This window comes from Lethenteron reissneri, chromosome 16 (assembly GCF_015708825.2).
Source record: "Lethenteron reissneri isolate LAM-NWPU_2019-01 chromosome 16, ASM1570882v1, whole genome shotgun sequence".
NCBI lineage: Eukaryota > Metazoa > Chordata > Hyperoartia > Petromyzontiformes > Petromyzontidae > Lethenteron > Lethenteron reissneri.
Window position 1 is genome coordinate 10,527,172 of NC_083794.1, and position 23,878 is coordinate 10,551,049.

Sequence of the window (23,878 nt, forward strand, 5' to 3'; positions counted from 1 at the left end):
TGAGACCAGTGTACATAAAATAGAAGTATCTGATGATCAGAATATCCTGGAGGAATCCGATGAGCTATAAAGATCTTTTTCACAGATGTCCCACATGATGGCTGGTGGTCGAGACTTAACGGAATGGCAGTCTTCAAGTGAACATGCTTGAGAGTACGTGCTCTGAGGAGATGGAGTGATAAAATTTGTGTGCTCATGCCTGGCTCCAGTTTGACAGCAGAGGTCTCCGAATCAATCGAGCAGAATTATCTTTTCATCGGTTGCGTAACGCTGTGTGGAAGCTACCTGGTCTGTCGCTCTGCATGAAACTTCAGGTCTTGGCCACAGTCATTCCCTGCCTTCTCTACACTTGCGAAACGTGGACCCTCCTAATGGAGCATCTTTGCCGGTTAGAAACATTTAGGCTGGCCTGCCTACGATCCATCCTGGGTTTAGCCAGGCTGGATTGTGTGAGGACACACAAATCCTTGAAAGATGTGGTCAAAGTGCCATCGGTGAGCTCCGGCAAGCAAGGCTGCATTGGCTGGTTCAAGTAGCCCAGCCACCGCAAGCCTAAACAGATTTTGTTCGGCCGGATCGAGGGGGCTAAACAGGCGCGGTACGGGCTAGAGAAGAGATGGAGTGATGTGGTACAGGAGGACGTGGAGCTGAGTGGACTTGCCGATGACTGGTACCAGCAGTGTCAAGATCGGCCTCTGTGGAGGACGCTACTGGGCAGTTGGAGGCAGTCGCCCTGCATCAACAACGGAGGGCAGAGGAGCGACGCTCACAACAACGAGCGGAGTGCCGGGTGGCTAAAGCAAGTTGGCACAGTAGGGGGCACAGGTGGTGCATCAGCCAGTCATCTCGGTCATCTCAGTCGACCCGTGGCACCTGGGTCTGCCCCGTGACCTGCCAGCGGGCGTTCGACACTTCACGTGGCCTCAAGGTGCACATGGCCTGGCACAAGCGTCGTGGAGATGTCACCGCCACATAGTGGCGAATGACGCTTGTTGTTGAGATGGAGCAATAACATTTTATAATGTGCAGGAGCTATAGGAATTGTTTTTCGCTCGACTAAGAGATGGTGGCTGCTTGGGTTGGGCATTCATCATGGACGTTCCCTTGCTTTGTCACGTAGAGGGGCCGTCCATAAATGACGTCACGCGATTTTGGACGATTTTTGACCCCCCCCCCCTTCGTCACACGGCGTCACAAAGTCAGACCCCACCCTCAAAAATGACGTCACAAAGCTCTGCCCCCGCCCCCCAAATAAGACATGCTTCAAATCGCTTTAAACTATTGTCATTGTAGTGCGTATTTAATGTGGCGCTGCACTCTGATGTTGTAGGAGAAAACATTTATTAAAAAGTCTATTTAATTAAGTAGAACGTGTCGTCTTTATTTATTTAAAGTTGCGCATTTTGATGTGACGTCACATTCTCAAACCCCCACCCCCCCTAGGTGCGTGACGTCATTTATGGACGGCCCCAAAGGCAAAAACGTGGATAGAAATGTGATTTTTATTTTAATGTCTACGCAACCAATTTGCTTGGAATAAGCCTGCACTGAACCCCAAGGATCTAACTGAATGTTAAGGTTTTCCAATTAAACCTAAGGATCACAATGAAACATAAGGATTTTATTGATACCGAAGGGTTCAAATTACCGGTAATCTGAAAGATTTTATTGAAGCCTAAGGATCCAAGTGAAACCTAAGGAACCCGTAGAAACATAAGGAACCTAATGAAACCTAAGGAGCCCAAATTAACCCTACTGAAACCTAAGGCACCCAAATGAGACCTAATGACCCAATAGAAACCTAAGAAATCCAATGAAACCTAAGGAACCCAAATGAAACCTAAGGAACCCAAATGAAATCTAAGGACCCAGTAGAAACCTATGAAACCCAATGAAACCTAAGGGACCCAAATGAAACCTAAGGCACCCAAATGAGACCTAAGGACCCAGTATAAACCTAAGAAACCCAATGAAACCTAAGGAACCCAAATGAAACCTAAGGAACCCAATGAAACTTAAGGAACCCAAATGAAACCTAAGGAACCCAATGAAACCTAAGAAACCCAATGAAACCTAAGGAACCCAAATGAAACCTAAGGAACCCAAATGAAACCTAAGGAACCCAATGAAACTTAAGGAACCCAAATGAAACCTAAGGAACCCAATGAAACCTAAGGAACCCAATGAAACCTAAGCAACCCAATGAAACCAAAGGAACCCAAATGAAACCTAAGGAACCCAAATGAAACCTAAGGAACCCAATGAAACTTAAGGAACCCAAATTAAACCTAAGGAACCCAATGAAACCTAAGGAACCCAATGAAACCTAAGGAACCCAAATAAAACCTAAGGAACCCAAATAAAACCTAAGGAACCCAAATAAAACCTAAGGAACCCAATGAAACCTAAGGAACCCAAATGAAACCTAAGGAACCCAAATGAAACCTAAGGAACCCAATGAAACCTAAGGAACCCAAATGAAACCTAAGGAACCCAAATGAAACCTAAGGAACCAATGAAACCTAAGGAACCCAATGAAGCCTAATGAACCCAAATGAAACCTAAGGAACCAATGAAATATAAGGAACCTAAGGAAACCTAAGGCACCCAATGAAACCTAAGGAACCCTATGAAACCTAAGGAACCCAATGAAACCTAAGGAACCCAAATGAAAAGTAAGGAACCAAAGAAACCTAAGGAACCCAATGAAACCTAAGGAACCCAATGAAACCTAAGGAACCCAATGAAACCCAAGGAACCCAATGAAATCTAAGGAACCCAATGAAACCTAAGGAACCCAAATGAAAAGTAAGGAACCAAAGAAACCTAAGGAACCCAATGAAACCTAAGGAACCCAAATGAAAAGTAAGGAACCAAAGAAACCTAAGGAACCCAATGAAACCTAAGGAACCCAATGAAACCTAAGGAACCCAATGAAACCCAAGGAACCCAATGAAATCTAAGGAACCCAATGAAACCTAAGGAACCTAAGGAACCCAATGAAACCTAAGGAACCCTATGAAACCTAAGGAACCAAATGAAACCTAAGGAACCCAAATGAAAAGTAAGGAACCAAAGAAACCTAAGGAACCCAATGAAACCTAAGGAACCCAATGAAACCTAAGGAACTCAAATGAAACCTAAGGAACCCAATGAAACCTAAGGAACCCAATGAAACCTAAGGAACCTAATGAAACCTAAGGAACCCAATGAAACCTAAGGAACCCGTAGAAACCTAAGGAACCCCAATGAAACCTAAGGAACCCAAATGAAACCTAAGGAACCCCAATGAAACCTTCGCGACGACGACGTCACCCTCCGGTCACGCGGCACGCGCCCTGACGTCTGACGTCATCGAGCCGAAGGCGCTCCTTCACGCGAGGCGGCGCGGTGACGTCATGTCTCCTCGCGAGTTTAACAACCCGCGCGTGACGTCACCGCGGTTCGCACGTGGTTGGGGAAGCCGCCGAGGAGCGAGCGAGTTTGGAGTCGCGAGTCGAGCCGAGCTGAGACGGAGCCGAGCCGGAACCGAGCTAGAGCCGAGTCAGAACCGAGCCGGAACCGAGCCAGAGCCAGAGCCGAGCCGGAGCCGACGAGCTGAGGCGAGCGACTGAGGAGAAGGCGCCATGAAGGAGGTTCCCCTCTCCAACTGCGAGCGCGCCTTCATCCTGCAGGCCATCAAGGAGAGGAAGGTGTGAGCGCTCATTCTCCTCATCATACTCATCATCATACTCTCATACTCCTACACATACTCCTCATCATACTCCTACACATACTCATCATACTCATCATCATACTCATACTCTCATACTCCTAAACATACTCAGCATACTCATCATCATACTCCTCATACTCTCATACTCATCATACTCATCCTCATACGCCTCATACACATACTCATCATCATACTCTCATACTCCTCCTCCTCCTCATACTCCTACACATACTCATACTCCTCGTCATCATACTCCTCATACTCATCATCCGCCTCATCCTCGCATGGTGCGGTATGCAAACATCGCCACTGGGGAGACAAAGGCGGCCGGGCGTGGTACTGGCCACCCACCCCACTCACGTGCCGTGCCGGCCTTCATAGGTGCTCGCTGACAGCACTTGCCCCACCACTCTGTTGAAGGCTACACGGGGGACTTTTATCTTTGTCTCGAGCGGTCGTGGCGGTCACTGATGAATATCTGGTGGTGGTGGTGTTTAAACGTCGTCAGCATTTGGGGAGACAAAGGCGGCCGGGCGTGGTGTTGCCCCCCCCCCTCGTGTGCCGTGCTGGAAGTCTTCACAGCTGCCGCTCGCTCACAGCACTTGCCCGACAGTCCCTTGAGGCTATACGGGGTTTCTCTATTTCACTTGGCTTTTATGGGATTATAAGAGCGGTCCTATAACCCGCATTAGTTTAGCACGTAGTCGTAGGAGGCTTTCGCGACCAGTATCCATAATAGATAAATAAATTGGGGGGGTTAGATCACGTTAATATTAATGTGTCGTTAAACCCGCCACCACCCGACACATGCCACACCCCCCCCCCCCCACTGGTTCCGCCAGTGCCCATGCTCAGCAGTGCGGTTGACAAAGGGGCTGTACGTGTTAACAGCACACTGGTCACAGACATGGCCACTCACTCGGCAAAGTTCTCACCTCTCGTCTCCGCTACCCGTGGCCGTGCGGCAGCGCCTCGATGGCCGGGAGACGTACGACTACCGCCGCATGAAGCTCGTGTTCGGCGTCGACTCCGGCTGCTGCATGGTGGAGCTGGGCAAGACGAGGTGAGCGGCGGGTGAACGAGTGGTGAGACTCGGAGACAATCGGGGCTTTGTTTCTGCCGGGTAAGGCCCACAGAGCTGAGCAGCTCTCCTACAAGTGTAACAGAAAGTTTAAAAAATAACGAGTGAACACAAACACAATAAATAGAGAGCGACTCGGCATCCTTTATTCCAAGGCTTGTCGGCAGTTACAGGACATTGCAGTTGCATAGAGACAGAGGGAGCAGTGAGTGGCTAGCAACCCACTTAGCACCTGCACACGAATTAATCTCATCGCTCCATCACCCCATGCACAGGAGGCGTTGCTCATATGGTAAGCCCACGCTTACCGCGTGTTCACACAACGCGTTTTCGCTATAACGCAGTTCTTTCGTGAGGGAACACTTTTTGCCAAACATGGAACGCGCACTGTTGAAATGCGGTTTATGAGTGGTCCACGACCAACTACTTTCTTGAGCTGTGCAGCTGAGCAGTACGATACAGTACGCGGAATGATACCGCAACACAGCAGCGCACCTTCAGTTATTTTCCCGCCTTCTCGCCGTGCGCGTGCCTGCATCGTATCTCGCCAAACTTTATCGTTTTTCGCTCGACGCGTTTCATTCGCTCAACGCTGCGCTTTCCACGAGCGCGTCTCAGCGCCGCGTTAAACAACGAGGACCCGCTCTCCTTTTGCCCTCCGCGCCGAGCCGTCTCCTCCTGCCCACAGGGTGCTGGCGCAGGTCTCCTGCGAGCTGGTGGCGCCGAAGCAGAACCGGCCGACGGACGGCATCCTCTTTGTCAACCTGGAGCTTTCGCCCATGGCGTCGCCGGCGTTCGAGGCGGGCAGGTGCGCTCTCGTGAAAAGCTGCCGCTGCCACCGTCTCCCGTCTTCGCACGAGTCTCTGTCGCGTGCGCGCACACACGTGTGCAGGCGGGCTCCGGTTTTACGACGGTCCGATTTTACGGACGATCCACGTTTTTATTAAGTTTACGTAACGGTCGCCGTGGATCGATTTACGAGGCAGAAACTTGTTTTACGGCGCATCTTCCTCCGGCATAAATACTTATTCTGATTCTGCAATTGAACAGAGTCGGTCTGGTTTCTGATGTGACTTGGCATGGAGCTTTTGTTATTCTGGAGTTTTTGCGGATTTTTACCTGTGAAACCATGGTAAATACGGCTGATAAAAGGAAAAATACATCGACAAATGATTTTTTTACCGTTACAGAAAAATAGGGTCCGATTTACTGTGATCCGGTTTACAGCGACGGGGTTTCCAGTAACAACGCATTGCGTCGTAAAAGCGGGGACCGCCTGTACATGTGAGCGTGTGGCTGTACATGCGTGTCTATTCGTGTGTGCGTCTGTCTGCATGTGTGTAAATTACTTGATTCGGTTTATACGTAACAATCATCGCCCCGCCTCCCCCGTACTGCATTAGTCTGCCAGTAGGGGGCGAAGTCATGCTTATGTAGATGTGTCGAACTTGTTTTGCACCGTACACAGCCAACCGTGCGTGCGGTGTGTGCGCGGGTGTGCACGCGTCACCACAGGCAGTCTGAAATGGGCGTGGAGCTGAACCGCCTGTTGGAGCGCTGCTTGAGGACGTCGCGCTGCGTGGACACCGAGTCTCTGTGCGTGATCGCCGGGGAGAAGGTGGGTCATCACTGCCGCTGAATGTGACGCGTACACGTACAGCCCCTTCGTCTATTGTCTATCCACCGCTGGGTGAAGAAAGCCTCCCCGAACCGTCACCGTCTCTCGCCGACTTGCGATGAAACGATCCGCCGAGCTCCTGCACACGAGCCGATCTCAACCGCTCCATCTCAGCAGTCGATGTCTTCTCGGGCGTCTTACCGTCCTATGGCCGGCACTCCATCGTTAGTCTCGACCACCGGCTGTCACCCCTTCTAGTGACAATGCAAAATAAAACATTTGTTTACACATTCGATATGATTTACGTTCTCTGATGCCATGTGTTCCTCTTGCATTCTGCCTCTCTTTCTGTCTCGGTGTAATTCCAAGCATGCACATCTCCCAGCCAATTAATGAGTGTTGATACACATGGGATAAAAACGGAGCACCTGGAGAACACCCACGGGTGCGAGGGGGCAACACTCTATCCCATGCAGAAGGCGAAGATGACATTGTTGCATAGTTTTCTGTCCTGTCTCCTCCTGGCAAGCCCAGGCTATGGCACCTTGTCATTCCCACCGCAACACATGCGCATGGAGTCACGTGTTGTTATCGGTGCCCTTGCAGGTGTGGCAGGTCCGCGCCGACGTGCACCTGCTGAACCACGACGGAAACGTTCTGGACGCGGCCACGGTGGCGGCCGTCACGGCGCTCGCCCACTTCCGCCGGCCCGAAGTGTCGGTGCAGGGCAGCGAGGTCACCGTGGTGAGTGCCGCCCCCACCGCCCCCTTCCCCCCCCCCCCCACCGCGTCCACCCGCTCGCCAAAGAGAAGCGCTTCTCAATTTTTCCTCGGCCATGGTCAATCCACTGCTGGACAAAGTCCCTCCCCAAGTCGTTGCCCATCCCTCGCGGATCTGCTCTGCAGAAATCCACCTAGTGCCTGCACATTGAACAGATTCCTCATGAATATAAAACAAATAGAGCGGCACAGATACCTACCAGTACGGTTAGTTGCACGCATGTTGGGATGTGAACGCATCGGTGATGGAACACAAGGCCCATCTGTTTCTGTCCGTTTCCGCGCCGACTTTTCTTTGCGCAGCCTCATTCCCCCAGCAAAACAATTGTAATTGATGTTCCCTTAACGAATTGGCATTCCAGCTGGTTTTTTTCTTCTTCTTCTTCAATGAGTGAAGCGACGCGATTTTTCTCTCCACCCCTTCCCAAGTACCCGCCAGAGGAGAGAGAACCCGTTCCGCTGAGCATCCATCACATGCCCCTGCCGGTGAGCTTCGCGTTTTTCGAGCAAGGGTGAGTTCCACACGAGGGCGCTGTTGGCTAGGCATGCGACTACTCCCCCACCTGCACCTCCGCCACTGACAGACTGTGATCGTCCTTGTAAAATAATTGCTTAGCTCAGTGGGGGCTTTGAGAGTTTCCGTGACTTTTCGCAATTCAGGGTAGTGATGTGATTTTAAATATTTTGTGCATTTTTTTTTGCTACCTGCTAATGCAGTGTAAATACTCACGCGTGATGTGTGTGGTTTGTATGTATGTATGTTGAACTTATTTCGCACCATGCTAATCGGAGGTGCGATTGTTTATATTTATGTTTAGATTCACTTGTATTTGTGTCCCTAGTGTGCCACAAGCATCGTGGTGATGCCCACGGTCACTTACTGGCGAATGGCGGTTATTTTAGTTGTGTATGTGAGAGCGGTGGTGCAGTGGTGTGTGCGGTGGGTATTGCGCTGCATTACAAACCCGGAGACCTGAGTTCAATTCCCCCATCACGGTTAACATCGATGGAGAGCGGGTCTCCCCTAGGTCACCTCATCCATTACCAGTTCCCGGTGCGGTGTTTAAACATCGGCTTTGGGTAAACGAGCTTAATAATAATAATGTCTTAAATGTGTCGGTGGCTTTCGGTGCAGCACGTATCTGCTGGTGGACGCCACGGAACTGGAGGAGCGGGTGATGGACGGACGACTCGTGATCGCAATGAACAAGCACGGAGAGCTGTGCGCCGTGCAATCGAGCGGCGGCATCATGCTCACACAGGACCAGGTGAGACAACCACACAGACACACGGTGACGTCACCACGGCACCTGTGCCAGGGCAGGTGCACTTTGAGGCCACGTGCACCTGACACACGCGCACACACACGCGGACACGCCGGCAAACATGGGCAACTGTGGCGAGATCACAACACGCATACACAAACTATAATAATCGTGGCGCTGTCCCTAACCCACGTACCCTGGTTTGCTCTCTCCATCACACGTAGTCGATCTGGAACCCCGTGCTGCCCCACCACCACCACCACGGCTCCCTTCCCCATTACGCTGACTCTGCATTTGCTTGGTTGCCGCTGCCCCCCCCCCACTTCCTTCCCCACCCCCCCCCGCCACCAGATGCTGCGCTGCACGAAGATCGCGAACGTGAAGGTGGGCGAGATCACGGAGCTCATCCAGCGAGCGCTCAAAAACGACGCGCAGGCCCGGTGCGTCACGGAGCCACTGTTTTTAAGAACATACGGTCGCGTGTGTGGAAAGGGTCGTACTCGTGAACATCTATCGAACGTAACAATTCCACCTTGCGCAAATACCGAGCCATGCTCGCGGGCTGTTAAATCGGTTCGGGGCGGACGTTTTGACAGCTCGGATGCACGACCCTGTACCGTGTGGCCGGTTTGCTGTCCGGAGCAGGAAGGAGGGGCGCAAGTGCGGCATGGCGGAGTCGCTGCCAACCCAGCGCATCACGGCATTGCGCGCCGAGGAGGCGGTGGTATCGGCGGAGGAGGCGGAGGAGGCGGAGGACCGAGCTCGCGAGGTCGTTGCCCAAGCGGAGCCCGCGGCCAGCGTGTGCGTAACCGCGCCGTCGCCCCCCACCCACCACCACGGCACCGCCAGCGTACGCCGCGACCACGATGGCTTTACTTTGCATCGTTACGCGCCTCGGGGTCCAGGTCAACCGCTCGCCAGATGCTCGCCCACTCGCCAGATGCTCGCCCACTCGCCAGATGCTCGCCCACTCGCCTTAACATCACTTGGGGGTGCCGTGATTGGTGAAATGTTAACCACCTCGCCTGGTATACAGTTGGCTGTGGGTTCGATCCTGACCCTGACGCCTGTATATTCGGAGTTTGCATGTTCTCTCTCTCCCTGTGGTGGTGTGCGTGCAGCGTATCGGAGCTGAAGGTGTGGGGACGCGGCACGGCGCAGATCGGCGAGGGCCTGCACAACGCATGGGCCGAGGATGAGGAGGAGTTGGAAGGCGAAGATGACACGGTGGAAGAAGAGATGCCGGGAGAGGAGGGTTTGGCCGATACCGGCACGGAGGTTCGCGATCCAGCACCGGTGCAAGGTGAGTGTCGGAGCAACTCGTAAACTGGGCACTTGACCTTCCACCCTCCTTCAGCAGCTCGCTGAACTGCCACAATTCGACTGTGGGATTTTTAACCCTCCTGTATGAATTATGACATGAAATCCAAGGATGTTTTGCATCACTTTAATGTGATTGTTAGGAGTCTTAAGTCACTCCCCAGATGTATCGAGGACCTCTTGCATAATTTCATAAGTCCACCGCAGCAAACTTGATGCTTGAGGGTTAAAAATTCCATGTTTTTGTATTGATTTGACTCTTTCGTTTGTATTCTCATTTGTTCAGTTGGGTTTGTTTTGTTAACTGCATTGGCCGATATATAATATCGGCATATAATTTGCGTATTATTTCGATAGTCAATTATAATAAATTGTTGCACAATCTATTACCTGCACATTTTATAAGCGTGAGAATCGATTTGAATAACTGAATCGATGCATCAGTATGGGCCTCACTGAAAAAATACAAAGAGCAGTGCGCACTTTAGGCAATATTTATTCAACAGTATAAACCTCTTTGCTCACAACAAGTCACATTTATTTAACCACGTGTGTGATTCCATTGAGAAACGATATGTAGTTTACACCTCCTGCAGAGTTTCATCTGTACGGGTTTAAATAATGTGCAAATTAGCAAAGTCATTTTCACTTTGAGTAGTATTTCCAGTAACATTTGAGAAAATATAACTTTACATTTTTTTCGGGACGCTTTACAACCAAGGTAGAAAGTGTTTATTCATCAGCTCCCTCCCTTAATCCACAAAGGGCCGGAGGGGGGGGGCACGGTAACACTCATACGATCCAATAATCAAACCCGGGCAAGAATGACCATTTCCAAGAACGCATGTTGGATAGCGTTACGGAATCCACGCGTACGCACGATTTTTTCTCTCTCAAATTGATTAATATTTTTTTCAGCGGACAAGAGTCTGGGCTCGGATGACAGCGAGGAGGACGAGGTGGTCATCCTGAACCCAGCAACGACGAAAACGCAGGGCAGGTAACGTGGGACTTCACTCGTCCGCCACGGCTGCTCCAACCACCCAACCCCGATAGTCTAGAAAGCACATTCTCTCCCTCCCTCCTGACTACAACACCCTCCCCCACTGCCCCATTCAAGTCCAGACTCCAAGACCCTGCTCTGGAATCCTGACTGCCTCTTCCTGTAAAATACATATGCATACTGTTCCTGTAGAGCATTCTGAGATGTAGTCTCATTTAGATGCAATAAAAATCCATAATTCTGTTCAGGTTGTGTGTAGTGTTATCATTGCTTACTTTAATTTACAAATAATAATCAATTCCCAATTGTGCTGCTATTGAACAAAGCACGTATCCATTCTTGAACCTAGCGGCAGCAGAGCCATGTCACTGTGTGTAATAAGCTGTTTGCTAGATAATCTTAAATGTCCCATCTTTGTGCCCGCTAAACTTAAACCCTCAGCTGCCAAATAAGCACTGGAGAGTTAAACTTTATCACAATTGTTTATTTTGTTTTGATGCAAGACTACTAAGAGCACTACCCAAGACGATGGGTTTATTTTTGTGGAAATCATCATCAGCCAAGATCAATCCAGTGCCGGATGAAGGCCTCCCCCAGGCCACCGTCACATCTCATGATCCTGCAATGCAACAATCGATCTTGCACTTACACACGTGCCGATTCCACAGCTCCGTCTCCATGTTGGGTGTCCGTTGGGTGTTCGCTGGGGCACGATGCCTCCTTCGGCTGCCACTCCGTTGTTAGTCCCGGCCATCCCATCTAGCGACGTATCCTACCCAAGCCAACTTATTTTCGTTAAGTCACTGATGCGTCTGACGTGCATATTGTGGAGTACTGGATTTAAAACTAGGACGTCAGTGGTGCCAGCTTCTGACAAGGGCACAGCAATTATTTTCCTGAACCACTTGGCCACCTCGCATATCTACTACGCAGCCTTCTATCGCAGACACCGTGTGGCCGTGGCCACGTTCAATACCTAATGGCATCGAGAAGTTCACAATGGCACACCTTGCACACGTATGTAGGTTACGTGTGAAGCCTTACACGCATGTAGACATCGTACAAACCTTTTGACACGTGCACAGCCTTATTCACGATGCACCCCCAGCCACCTCTCAAGTGTTGCATTGTATATTTGTCTTTGAGTCAAAGAAGGCACTTTATGGCGGGGTTGTTTGTGTGTGCAGGGCTGCACAGAATGCTGGTGCAAGGCCCAAGACGGGGACAGCCAAGACACCAGCAGCGGACAAGAAGAAAACAAAGAACAAGAGGAAAAAAAACAAATAAATCCTGGAACCTTAGTCAACATTTGTAAAAAATAATAATTCTGGGTTTTTTTATTAACTTCAAAAAATTGTGGCTAAAAACCCACACCACAACAAACCTTCATTTCCCATTTTTGACCGCACGCTCAAGACGTTTAGAAAAAATCCTATTTTTCCGTGACATCTACGAGACATTTATGAAAATAGTTCAAATAAATATTGCTTAACCAGCATCGCGATTTTCTCGGTTATCTGATTTTCTGTTTTTGGTTTTCAAGAAATACCGACACGCGAGTGCATGTGACTGCGCACCATTGAAACATCTTCACGTTCCTTAAAATTGTCTCTGGGGCAAAGCACCGACACACGGCAGAGGAGAAGAGGGAGGTGTCTTGGAGTTGATTGCACACTACGCCACCGACCCAGCGAGCCGAGTTCAATCCCGGCCACGGCTGACATCAGTGGCAGGGGGTGATATGTAAAACCAGCCCTCCGAGCACTGCGACCGCTTCGCTTGCCAGCACTGAACCCACGAGCATGGTGAAGTATTGGTCCTCAACCGTACAGGAGGTGGGTTGGTTGTGCGGTCCTCTTGTCCGTACGGCGTGCGTCACTGTCCTTCCGGGCCGGTTCCACGGCGCGACGTTACGCGATCTCCGCCCGGCGATGGTTTCTCCGCGATGGTTGCCACGCCGACCGGGAGGATGGGCACGGCGGCCAGGGCGGGCGCCACCGCTTGGCGGCCACCCGGGCCTGAGATGGCCGCCTTGAGGATCCGGAGCATGAGACGCGGGTCTAGGCTGGCGAGTGCCGGGCAATTGCACGCCTCGCGCAGCTTGATCGCCTGCGGCATGGGGGAACGCGGGCAAACACACCAACAGCATGAAACTACTGTCCAGAAGGTGTTTCAAGATGCATCGATTCGTTGGTACGAATTTATTCTGAGGTTCGTGATATACGTACACTGAATTGTGAGCATACCAATTAGTGGTGGTTTTTGATTCGTGTATATATATTGCCCGCTATGACACGGATCATAAATGGAACCATAGTTGTAAAGTGCGCAAAGCCTGCAGAGGTGCATGCTTGGAATTGCACCAAACAGGAAAGAAGTGTGCATATTCATGAAGATCATGTATAAGTTAGAGGCATCATAATGACTATCAAGAACAGTAAGTTGGATTGGGCAAGAGACATCCATGGAAGGGATAGCCGTTGGTTGACGTCGCGACAGCCAAAGGAGAAAACGCACCCAAGAGGACATCGCCAGCAGAGATTGAATAATGAAATAATCTCGTGTTGTGCAGATGCAAGATGGAATATTACATTGTAAGTAAGAAGATTTGTTATTGCGCACTCTTATGAGTCCAGTCCATCACAAATGCACATTGCAGGACTGAGATGGTGGTTTGCTTGAAGAGGCCATCATCCAGCAGTGAATTGATGGATGTTGACAATGATGCACCGAGCCTTGACGCTCTAGGGTGAGGCTGGTTTTTCATCCGCTGGGACTACGAGGGTGCAGTGTGATGTCAATACCTCTTCCACTGCCAACCAAACCCGGATATTTCTCAGCACTGTCTATCATAACTGCAGTAAAAACTATAATACTTCAATTTCATATAGCATCATTCATGCCAACAGCATCCCACAACGCTGTACATTAATTATGTACAAGGACCATATATACGGTTGACTACGCATGGCGCGAAAGAAGCCCAATAAACACACCTACACACCAAGCAAATTAAATCCCTACTACCAAGTAAAATGAATAAAGAAATTAATAAATGGCACCAAAACAAAAAGCACAACAAAAAAAGTTAGCACAAACAAATGAGTCCATTAGGTCACATCCCAGACCACAATCCCAACTTCTCAACCAAGCCAGGATAACTTCACATAAGCGGTACCAGGTCTCGGTACGAATCAATTCCTGCCACCCCAACACAGGTGGCAACCCTCGTATGGTGGTGGTGGAACGGGAAACATACTTCAGGCAGCAGGCGCTGGAGGTGAGCCGCCCGCTGCTCATGCGAGGGGTGAGTCGACAGCCACTCGGGCAGCATGACACCCTCCTCCTCCGACGTGTGCATCTGTTCCCAGAATGCAACACTGGCTCGGACGTCAAAGCAGGCCTGAATTGGCACATGCACGCAACGCAGCGATAAAAATACATAAATATGTACGATCTAAACTTACGTCTCGATTGTGGTATCCGCGTCATGCCATGTAAAGCTCTCGCAGAGCAGTAAGACTCCGCTCGAGAACATGTTGGAGAACGTCCACGGAAGCAGATGTCGTAGAGTTACCTCCGAGATTGCTCCCACATGACCTCTGCTCCACGCATTTAGGCGGTGGCACTTTCTCACATCGTTCTGCCACCGAGAGTCATGTTATGATATTTTTCAAGATCGGAGCTAGATTATACACATTAAGTGCAGAATCGTGGACTAATGTTGGTGACCAAGCTAATACTTTCAACTCATCAACTCTCTACCACTTGAGAATCCGGTTTAATCACAAGGATTCGAACCCAGAATCTCGGCAGTACCAGTTCAGTCCTCTCATCCCCGAGCCACCTGGCTACTTATGGAATTTATCTTATGTTGTCATCAAGACTTGAACGAGGTTTGGCTGTCTTAGTAAGTGGCTGAGTGACTGGGGGCTCAAAATGTTAACGTTGGCTGTAGCCACCCGCGATTAAACCGTGTTGTCGAGTACAAAATATGTGATAGATTTAAGTCACCGATGACTGCACACGTAACCCATGATATTGTTGTTTTCACTTGATGGTTTGCCAGTCCTTGGCTAATTCAGCACGCAGGCATGAACCGCATCGCTAAGGAGCACACTCCAGCAGTTGTAAGATATATCTTCAAAGGATGTCGTGTAAAGCCGCTGTCAGATTCTTTTCCACAATATGATATGCCTCTGGTATGGATTATTTATTTCACCTTCAAGTGCTACACATGGGCAAGAGGTGAATCCTTGGTGCCGCGTAAAGATTAAGACAAAACAGTGTTTTTAAACCTTTTTTTTTGGGCACAAATGTTGCAGTTGCCACATTTGAAAATGGAACAATGCTGTAACCGTTAAAAACTGCTGTAACTTTAGACTGGTGGAATTTTGTGACTTTGTTAAAATTTCACATCATGCCACACCATTTTGTTAAAAATGTTTTATGGTGGCAGCATTATTTTTTGTGACGGAGGCATGCCACCCATGGGCACTAATACTATCAGTTGAAACATTCCAGGATTAAAAAGCATTGCGCTTAATAGCGTGGCGCTGTTGTTTCGTCCCGAGTTTGGCGCGGCCTGCGATGACGGACAGCGGGAGCCGTGTGGGTGGCGATGTTGAGTAGAAGGACACCAAGCAGGGGCCTACATTTTGGCCGGGTCTGACCAGATCGGCAATCCGGAGAAAATGTTTCTGCTCCCAGTGCACCTTGCGCTATGGCTGTGGGTAAGAGTCACGTGCCACCTGCTGTAAAATTGCATGTTCAACTTCTTTCGCACCGTACGTGTTCCAACCGTGATAATCGAAGGTGCCGGGGGAAGGACAACGAGCTGCCGCTCCAGTCTGCACACCAGCGGCACGGAAAATATTTGCGCGAGATATTAAGCACCGGTGCCGAGGGCCCCCCCCCCCTCGTTGTCTCTGACCTTGGCGGCGAGCTTGAGCCCCACCTCGTCGGCCTCCCTCTCCAGCTGGCGGCTGTAGGGCATGTCCAGCAGCAGCTGTGGGCGCCGCCGACGAAACGGACGACGGTCATTGGACGTAATTGAAATCACGTGATTGTGCAATGAGTTTCGATTTAAAGCTTTCGTGACTGCAGGGATTCATCTTCTTGGTTCTTTCGGTAGAGTCACGTAGAAAGGAAATAAAACATATTTAATTTTTTAATGTTTTATTTTTATTTTATTATTTCCCTTCTACGTGACCTTACCGAAAGAACCAAGAAGATGTGCAATGAGTGTTACTGGGTGGATGTGAAGCTTGGGGATGAAATTGGAAACGTCAGTTTTTGCAAGAAAAACTACGTACGTTATTGTTTTGTAACTATAAAATGTGTCAATGTTTTTTAACTGTACATGCTCAAAACGATAATGTTCATTACATCCCTTTGTTAATCCGCTGCTGAAGGCAGTGGATCAACTTATAAAAATTTTGTACAAGTTTTTTATTTTCTTATTTCAAAATCAACTATTTTCTGTAAATAAATGCATCTTAAATTGTATTTTTTTCAATAGTTGTTGCTTTCAGTAAGCAATTTATCAACATTTTGACGTAAAAAAAAATCGTAAACTTTTTTAGTTTCTAGTAAAAAAAAAATCCGAGTCACGACATGAAAACAAAATCACAAGCCATTTGTGTCTAATTATGTTTACAGTATAAACATTAACGCCCTTCAAGATGTACGTTGCCGCATTTGGCGTGGAAAGCATTACCTGCATTGCCTGGCTGTGAGCCCAATGCCCCAGCGCTGACAGCCAGTCTCTCGGCAGCACGGCCCAAATTATCGTGATAAAAACCAGGGAGAAAAAGTCTATGAAGTGCAGGAAGCTCGCTTTCTCCGCCTGCAAGAGCACACAACACGTTTACGACAATTACGACACACAAACCTTTGATGCACTTTTAATGAATCCATCGCCGCCAGCTGCGACTGGATGGATTGCTACGATTTAAAGTTAGAATCACGCATCATTATTTTGTGTCTTGGATGTATTGTCACGTCTCTCTGTACCTTCTGGCAGAGACTGCAAGATGAGAGAAATAGCTTTGATCTAAACAGAGGACACGTGCCCCAAAATATGTAAACCCGGATAAACCTATGACTGGGGCGAGTTCCGTGTTGGTAGCAACGCGGAGTGAGCGAGCGACACTGGGTGAGCAAGTATCTGACAGGCACTATTTTACTCTACCGAGTGTTAACATCCCCAGCGTTTAACAGTACTCTCCTTTTTCATATTTATTTAATTTACCCACCCAGCAGCATAACAAAAAGGCGGCTTAATCCTAGCTGGCTTATCTACATATGCCATCTACATTACAAGGGCTCAGTTCCAGCAGCAGTACTGACCATCTCACAACTCCTCCTCTCCCGTGGCCCTTCCTGGCTCCTCCCCCCTTAACCAGTGGGACTTCTCTCCACTTGATACAGATTTTTTTGCTGTGACAGTTTCACCTGAAGACGGAAGCTTGTGTTGCCTCCGAAACGTCGTGATTTTATTTTTTTTATTAATTTTAATTTCATTTTTTTACCTACGTGACTTTACCGAAAGAACTAAGAGTGTGAGCAAGTGTGCTGCCATTACCGCGTGTCCCAGGACGGCGTGGGCCATCTCGTGACCCAGCACGATGCCCAGCTGGTCGGCGTTGGCCACTTTCTCCAGCATGCCCGTGAACACAAAGATCTGTCCATTCTGCCTCGTCGCACATCAACAAGCACACAAACGAGAAAAAAACGGTTGCAATTTGGATGTATGGGGTCAGTGTCTAAAATGTGACTGCATCTCAAGATTTTGAACAATTGAGGTGGCTGGGTTGGCTCGGCGATCGGTGCACTGAGTTGCCACTGCTGAGATTCTGAGCTTGAATCCAGGAAAGCTGCCTGTGATTAAACCGAGTTCTACAAGTGTAGCGAGTTAATGATGTAGGTAAAACATTAAAATTAATGAAAGTAAAATAAAAATAAAAATCGCGACGTTTCGGAGGCAACACAAGCTTCCGTCTTCAGGTGGAACTGTCACAGCACGATAGCTGTATCAAGTAAGAGAAATTCCAAGAAAACAGTCCTCTTACTTGATACAGCTATCGTGCTGTGACGGTTCCACCTGAAGACGGAAGCTTGTGTTGCCTCCGAAACGACGTGATTTTTATTTAATTTTTATTTTACTTTTATTAATTTAAATTTTTTACCTACGTGACTTTACCGAAAAAACCTTATAATGTGAATCCTTGCAGTCACGAAAGCTTCAAATCTAGAGTTAATGATGGACTCAGCCCAGTCACCAATGACTCAGGATTTCAGCCCTCTCAGTGTTCTGATCTCCAAGCTACCTTGCCGTTATAAGCAAGATACTTTTTTATATACTCGTGGAGCAGCACAAAGTACCCAGAGATAAATAATTTATATCCCCTTAGGGATGGCAGCAATGAACACCGCACTGGTGCTGACGGCAGATAAGCGTAGGCGATGCTTGGCCCCAATGAAAGTGGACGTCTGTTGGCCAAGTCGCCATTGAAAAAACTGTACAGCTCAATCGGCTTTACTCGGGAAATTAATTTTTATGAAAAGCAAGCCCACCTTCTGAACAGTCGCTAAGACTGAACGCACGATACGGAACACACGGGACGCAACATACGAAACGGACATTACAAACGAGTCAAGCTTCCCGAATTAAAATAATTATCGGTAAGATATCTGCAAGTCTTGTGTTCCTCCTGTTTCTTCACCGTCTGTCTCTCGCCAAGGTAAGAACTTGTTACGTACTCGTATCCTTTTAGCGCTGTTTGTCAGCGCCAATAAATGTAGGTATATTTGTATGCTGAACATCTTTCGCACTGTACATAGCCAACCGTGTTCATCAGAGGTGCGGAAGGACAATACAGTAAAACCTTGGATTGCGAGCATAATTCGTTCCGGAAACGTGTTTGTAATCCAAAGCACTCGTATATCCGTTGTGATCACGTGACGCTCGGCAGACAAAGCGTATATACGTACTACTCGTATTGCAAGACCTCGCTCGTTTATCAAATGAATATTTATTTTAAAAATTACTCGTTTTGCAAAACACTCGCAAACCAAGTTACTCGCCTTCCAAGGTTTTACTGTACTTGGTATCCGTGCCATTCTTATAATACCAAGGCTATCATGAGTGCGCTATGTTTTATGTCTTGTAAGCTTTGCAGATTGCTTCCATTATTCCGAAAAACCAGAGAGAGGGAGAACTATTCCCTTCGGGACGTCCCACATTTCCAACATTTTCTGAAGCCACAAGAGAGACCGAACTGTTCTCCGGTGACGGGTCACCACGGACGCTGGTGCTCACGGGCAACACGTAGGCGTTGGCTTTGGGCAGGTCCACCACGCTGACCGTCCAGGGCGTGCTCGCCACCTGGGCCACGTCCTGGTTCCTCTCCACCAGTTGCTGCACAGCGAGAGCCACCGCCCTGTGAGCCGCGTGGCTCTCGGGCAGAATGTTGTCCTTGTACTCTTCTATTGTCTGTCGCGCGCACAGGCAAGACATACATTTTTTCGTCGCAGTAAAAAAAGCCAATTAAATTTAAAAAACGTGGCTTATTACGGCAATGAGAAGTGTACATGTTGGTTTGAGTATACAAAAACCTATAACCAAATCGCCCACAACGTGCCTTGTCTCGACAGATCTCAGAAAGGTCATTTGTGAGTAGATTGTCAAATTTAGTTCATGACGGTGGCACACATGGCCGGCTCTTTTTTTTCGTAAACATAACAGGATCCTTAACTTCCACTGTAAAGGGGACGGCGCAGATTTATTTTTTACAGTTAATACACCCACAGTATTAACCAGGGAGGCTGCTGTGCTCACAACCTCGAACTTCTGCAAAAAGCGGCAAATGCACTACCGCTCAGCCACGCCACCGCCCCCGCATGTCACGTAAATGAATTACATCGGACGCTTGTGTTGCGCCCGAAACGTCGTGATTTAATTTATTTATTGTATACCTACGTGACTTTACCGATAGAACCAAAGACTATGAACTACATCACTGCTGGTCGCCGCGGGCCAGCTTCTGAACAACAACAAAAACAAACCGACAAACAAACAACCTCGTTGTACTCCATCTCGGACAGCCAGGTCAACTGCTCGGAGCTGAAGATTAGCAGCCGCCGGCGCCCCGTCAACGGTGTCTCGTCCAGGTGCGTCACGTAGAATGCCACCGAGAGGCCCCCAATGCCGAGCACCACCATCGCGATCCGCCCGCGGTTTCGCGACGCCCACTCCCGCAGCAGGGTGCGCTTGTCTTGCGGGAGGCCCTGCCACCACTTGCGGAGGCTCCTGCACGGGAGGATCGTCGTCGGTCGTAAATCGGCCCGCAACCAGACGATGGCCTACACACAATTGTGCGATGCTACAATTCTCGAGCCGATGTAATTGTTATATTTTTCTACGGCGGATGTTGTCTCAGGCATGCTCTCTCTTTTGGCTGCCACTTCGTCATTATGTTGAACTTCTTTTACGCAACACACGTAGCCAACCGTGCTAATCGGAGGTGCGATTAGCAAGTTGGTCACTGGTGTCAACCAAGGGCATCACCTCTGCGAGCAATGTGACCTGCCCAAGCCCAGTATAGTTTCTTAATGGTCAGCATGATGCCTCTATCTGGTGTACATTCTATAATCAACGTACTCCACTTTTGTTCTGTGGTTACAATACCAAAAATGGATCTCGCCACGATTCTTTGCGTGCTTTTCATTGTTTGTTCCATTTCCTTAGTTAATGTCTACGCTTTTGATCCATGCATAGATAATATGCACCGATTAAAATACTTTCCCTCCGATGTGTTCTCGGGTGTCACCAGTTGTCGTTTGGCATGATGTGCGATGTTTCACTCCACGTGCTTTCAGCTTCTTCAGGAACTGAATCGGAGGGTCCATACATCACAACAGCAAAAAACCTATACTGTAGTAAAGATCTTTCTCATTTAGCCACGGTGATATGCTGCACAATTGGAATATGACTGTGGGAATTTTTTACTAAACAAAACGAACACTTTGCCCATTCCTGGATGTTCTCTGGGTTCTCTGTACCTGCCCAGGATCATGGCCACCAGCTTCTGCAGGGGCTTGGTGAGGAGCCACAGGAGTGCCGGGGGCGCCGACCGCCGTGACGACACATGCAGGGTCCTGGTGGCCGTGGCGCACGGGGTCCCCCGTGGCTCCACGAAGCAGGAGAAGCGGCCCAAACACATCGGCGCCCTCCTGTCGGCAGAGCCGTCGAAACGTCCCAGCCGCTGCACCCGGCCTACGGAGGAGCCTCCTGCCGCGGAGATGGAGCGGCTGTGGTGGGCGAGGTGGCCCGACACCGCGCGGAGACAGCGAGCGCTGGAGCGCAGCATCGCGAGCGTCGCCCTTGCCGGGACGGACTGACGCTGTGGTGCAGACAGATGCGATGCACACCTCTTCTGAGACTCCTAATAAAGACTGGAAGCTTTGCAGTATATAATAATGCAGCACCGCAATTAAGTAATGTAACTACACTAGTTTGTAGGAGAGCAATCGTTAACAAAATGCGTGATATTAATTGATGTATAAAAGACAAGTAAAATGACGCAAGTATTTTGAGATGCTCTTGTATTTGGGTCTAGATGAATGATGTATTTTATAACATCGTACAGATTTTTTTTTTTTTACTACGCTGTACACCTATAGTAGACATGGCCGTTCGCGCATCGCATTGTAACATTACACTATTGCGCATTAATTCTATATTTTATATGTAGTAGTCCGTATACAATAGATGGAACATGGGGGATTCATGCTATCCAGTAATTGAGCACTGGAGTAAATATCAGAGAGTACAGTTATAAGGGAGTCTGTATATCCCATTCATTCCTTTCGGCAACCTCCACTACGGTGTGTCACGAGAGTCCACTATAACCTGTCACAACGCTCATAATCACAAACATAAAAAGGACATTCTAGATTTGAATCTTTCGTGACTGCAAGGATTCATACTCTTTGTTTTTTTCGGTAAAGTCACGTAGGTAAAAAATAAAACAAATTAAATCATGACGTTGCGGAGGCAACACAGCAATATTTTGCTGTGACGGTTTCACCTGAAGACGGAAGCTTGTGTTGCCCCCGAAACGTCGTGATTTAATTTAGTTGTTTTCTTTTTTAACCTACGTGACTTTACCGAAAAAACCAAAGAGTATATAAAGGACAACTTACTGTTGAAACGAAGAGTTGCGCTATCAAATTAGAATACAGGTTTGACTCCCTGTTGCTGGGTCAACCTCAACGTGACTTGTGCGGGGAATTCTTAACCGTGAGATTTCAGCCAGCCTACTAACGCAGTTTACAATGTGATAGATCGATATCTGTCATCCACTGCTGCGGGTTGTTTGGCCAAACTTCACCACTCTGGTTAGTGTGCTGGTGGAGGGCGGGTACCATAACCGGTTGAGTTTTAATCTTGATTTGAAGCTTTTGTGACTGCAAGAATCCATACTCTTTGGTTTTTTCGGAAAAAGTCACGTAGGTAAGAAATAAAATTAAAATTAATCAAAGTAAAATAAAAATCACGACGTTTCGGAGGCAACACAAGCTTCCGTCTTCAGGTGGAACCGTCACAGCACGATTGCTGTATCAAGTCTTTACTAAGTCTTTACTTGATACAGCAATCGTGCTGTGACGGTTCCACCTGAAGACGGAAGCTTGTGTTGCCTCCGAAACGTCGTAATTTTTATTTTACTTTTATAAATTTTAATTTTATTTCTTACCTACGTGACTTTACCGAAAAAACCTAAGAGTATGAATCCTTGCAGTCACGAAAGCTTCAAATCTAACCTTATCAGTGCCCTATCTTATTACAGACCAAATCAAAACGTATTGGTCACCCCCGTGCCGCTTATAAAATATCAACGTTCATCCTAAAAAGTCCCATCACAAGGGACAAACACAAATAGACAGACGTTGTTTTGCCCGTATTGAAACGGCTGTACGCCATATGGACCTGAAGACTTAATTTCGCTGGACAAGAATTCGGGTTTAAACCATATGGGTTGACAGGTATGCTACTATACACTACACTATATACTACTCACCACTATACACTACACTACTATATACACTATGCTACTATACACACTACACTACTATACACTATACTACTATATACACTACACTACTATACACTACACTGTACACTACTACACACAACACGACTATACTCTACACTACTATACACACTACACTACTATACACTACACACAACACTATTATACACTGTACACTATACACTACTATACACTACACAATACACTACACACAACACTATTATACTCTATACACTACACTACTATACACACTACACTACTATACACACTAAAACTACTATACCCTACACTACTATACACACTACACTACTATACACACCACACTACTATACACACTACACTATTATACACTATACACTACACTGTACACTAAACACAACACTATTATACACTACACTACTATACACTCCACTACTATACACACTACACTACTATACACTACTATACACACTACACTACTATACACACTACACTGTACACTATAAAACACCCACGACTCGACCCGGACGTTCAGTTTAGACTGACAACAACAAAACGTCGTTCGTTGTCCGTTGACTTATTTTGATCGTAAAAAAAACAAAACCTCCCTAATAATTCACGGAATTGCGGCGTAGTAAACTCAGGCGAAAGCTTTGACCTGCTGGTGTTTGTTGGTTGACACCGGAGGAAAGTTAAACCTTGTTGTTTGTTAAAGGGTCGTCAACACATAACGTTGACCACCTCGTGAATCGCGAACCGCCTCAAATTAAACCTTCACAAATCATCGGGCTCACATTGTTTTGTCACAAACCCCCTCCCCACACACACACCGACAAACGACCACGATATAAATAAAACTAACTCGAGCCGGGGGATGTTAAACTTTAAAACAACAACGATATTATCGAACACAACACAAATGTCAATTGAACGTCACGTACCGGACACACTCGCGATGACCCCTAACCCGCCATCTAGAATTCGTAGTCCGCTCGCGCCAGCCGCGCGCTCCTGATTGGTTAA

General features: G+C 48.1%; 2 protein-coding genes across 2 annotated transcripts; one reads left to right on the top strand and one right to left on the bottom strand.

Annotated features, from left to right (window-relative positions):
- The first annotated feature begins 3,434 nt into the window (after positions 1-3,434).
- LOC133342979 (exosome complex component RRP45-like) lies at positions 3,435-12,119 on the top strand. The gene is made up of 12 exons (XM_061552390.1): positions 3,435-3,692; positions 4,684-4,778; positions 5,485-5,604; positions 6,312-6,414; positions 7,021-7,158; positions 7,623-7,705; positions 8,329-8,461; positions 8,810-8,898; positions 9,104-9,259; positions 9,580-9,761; positions 10,697-10,778; positions 11,969-12,119. Exons 1-12 carry the CDS (start codon positions 3,627-3,629, stop codon positions 12,066-12,068), a joined length of 1,347 nt encoding a protein of 448 aa, XP_061408374.1. The 5' UTR covers positions 3,435-3,626; the 3' UTR covers positions 12,069-12,119.
- Positions 10,257-23,861, bottom strand: LOC133342978 (metalloendopeptidase OMA1, mitochondrial-like). The gene is made up of 9 exons (XM_061552389.1): positions 23,797-23,861; positions 20,847-21,187; positions 19,866-20,094; positions 19,105-19,278; positions 17,368-17,475; positions 16,501-16,629; positions 15,715-15,789; positions 14,041-14,184; positions 10,257-12,890 (listed from the first exon to the last, which is right to left on the bottom strand). The coding sequence occupies exons 2-9, from the start codon at positions 21,152-21,154 to the stop codon at positions 12,657-12,659; spliced, it is 1,401 nt and encodes a 466-aa protein (XP_061408373.1). The 5' UTR covers positions 21,155-21,187; positions 23,797-23,861; the 3' UTR covers positions 10,257-12,656.
- Positions 23,862-23,878: the final 17 nt, after the last annotated feature.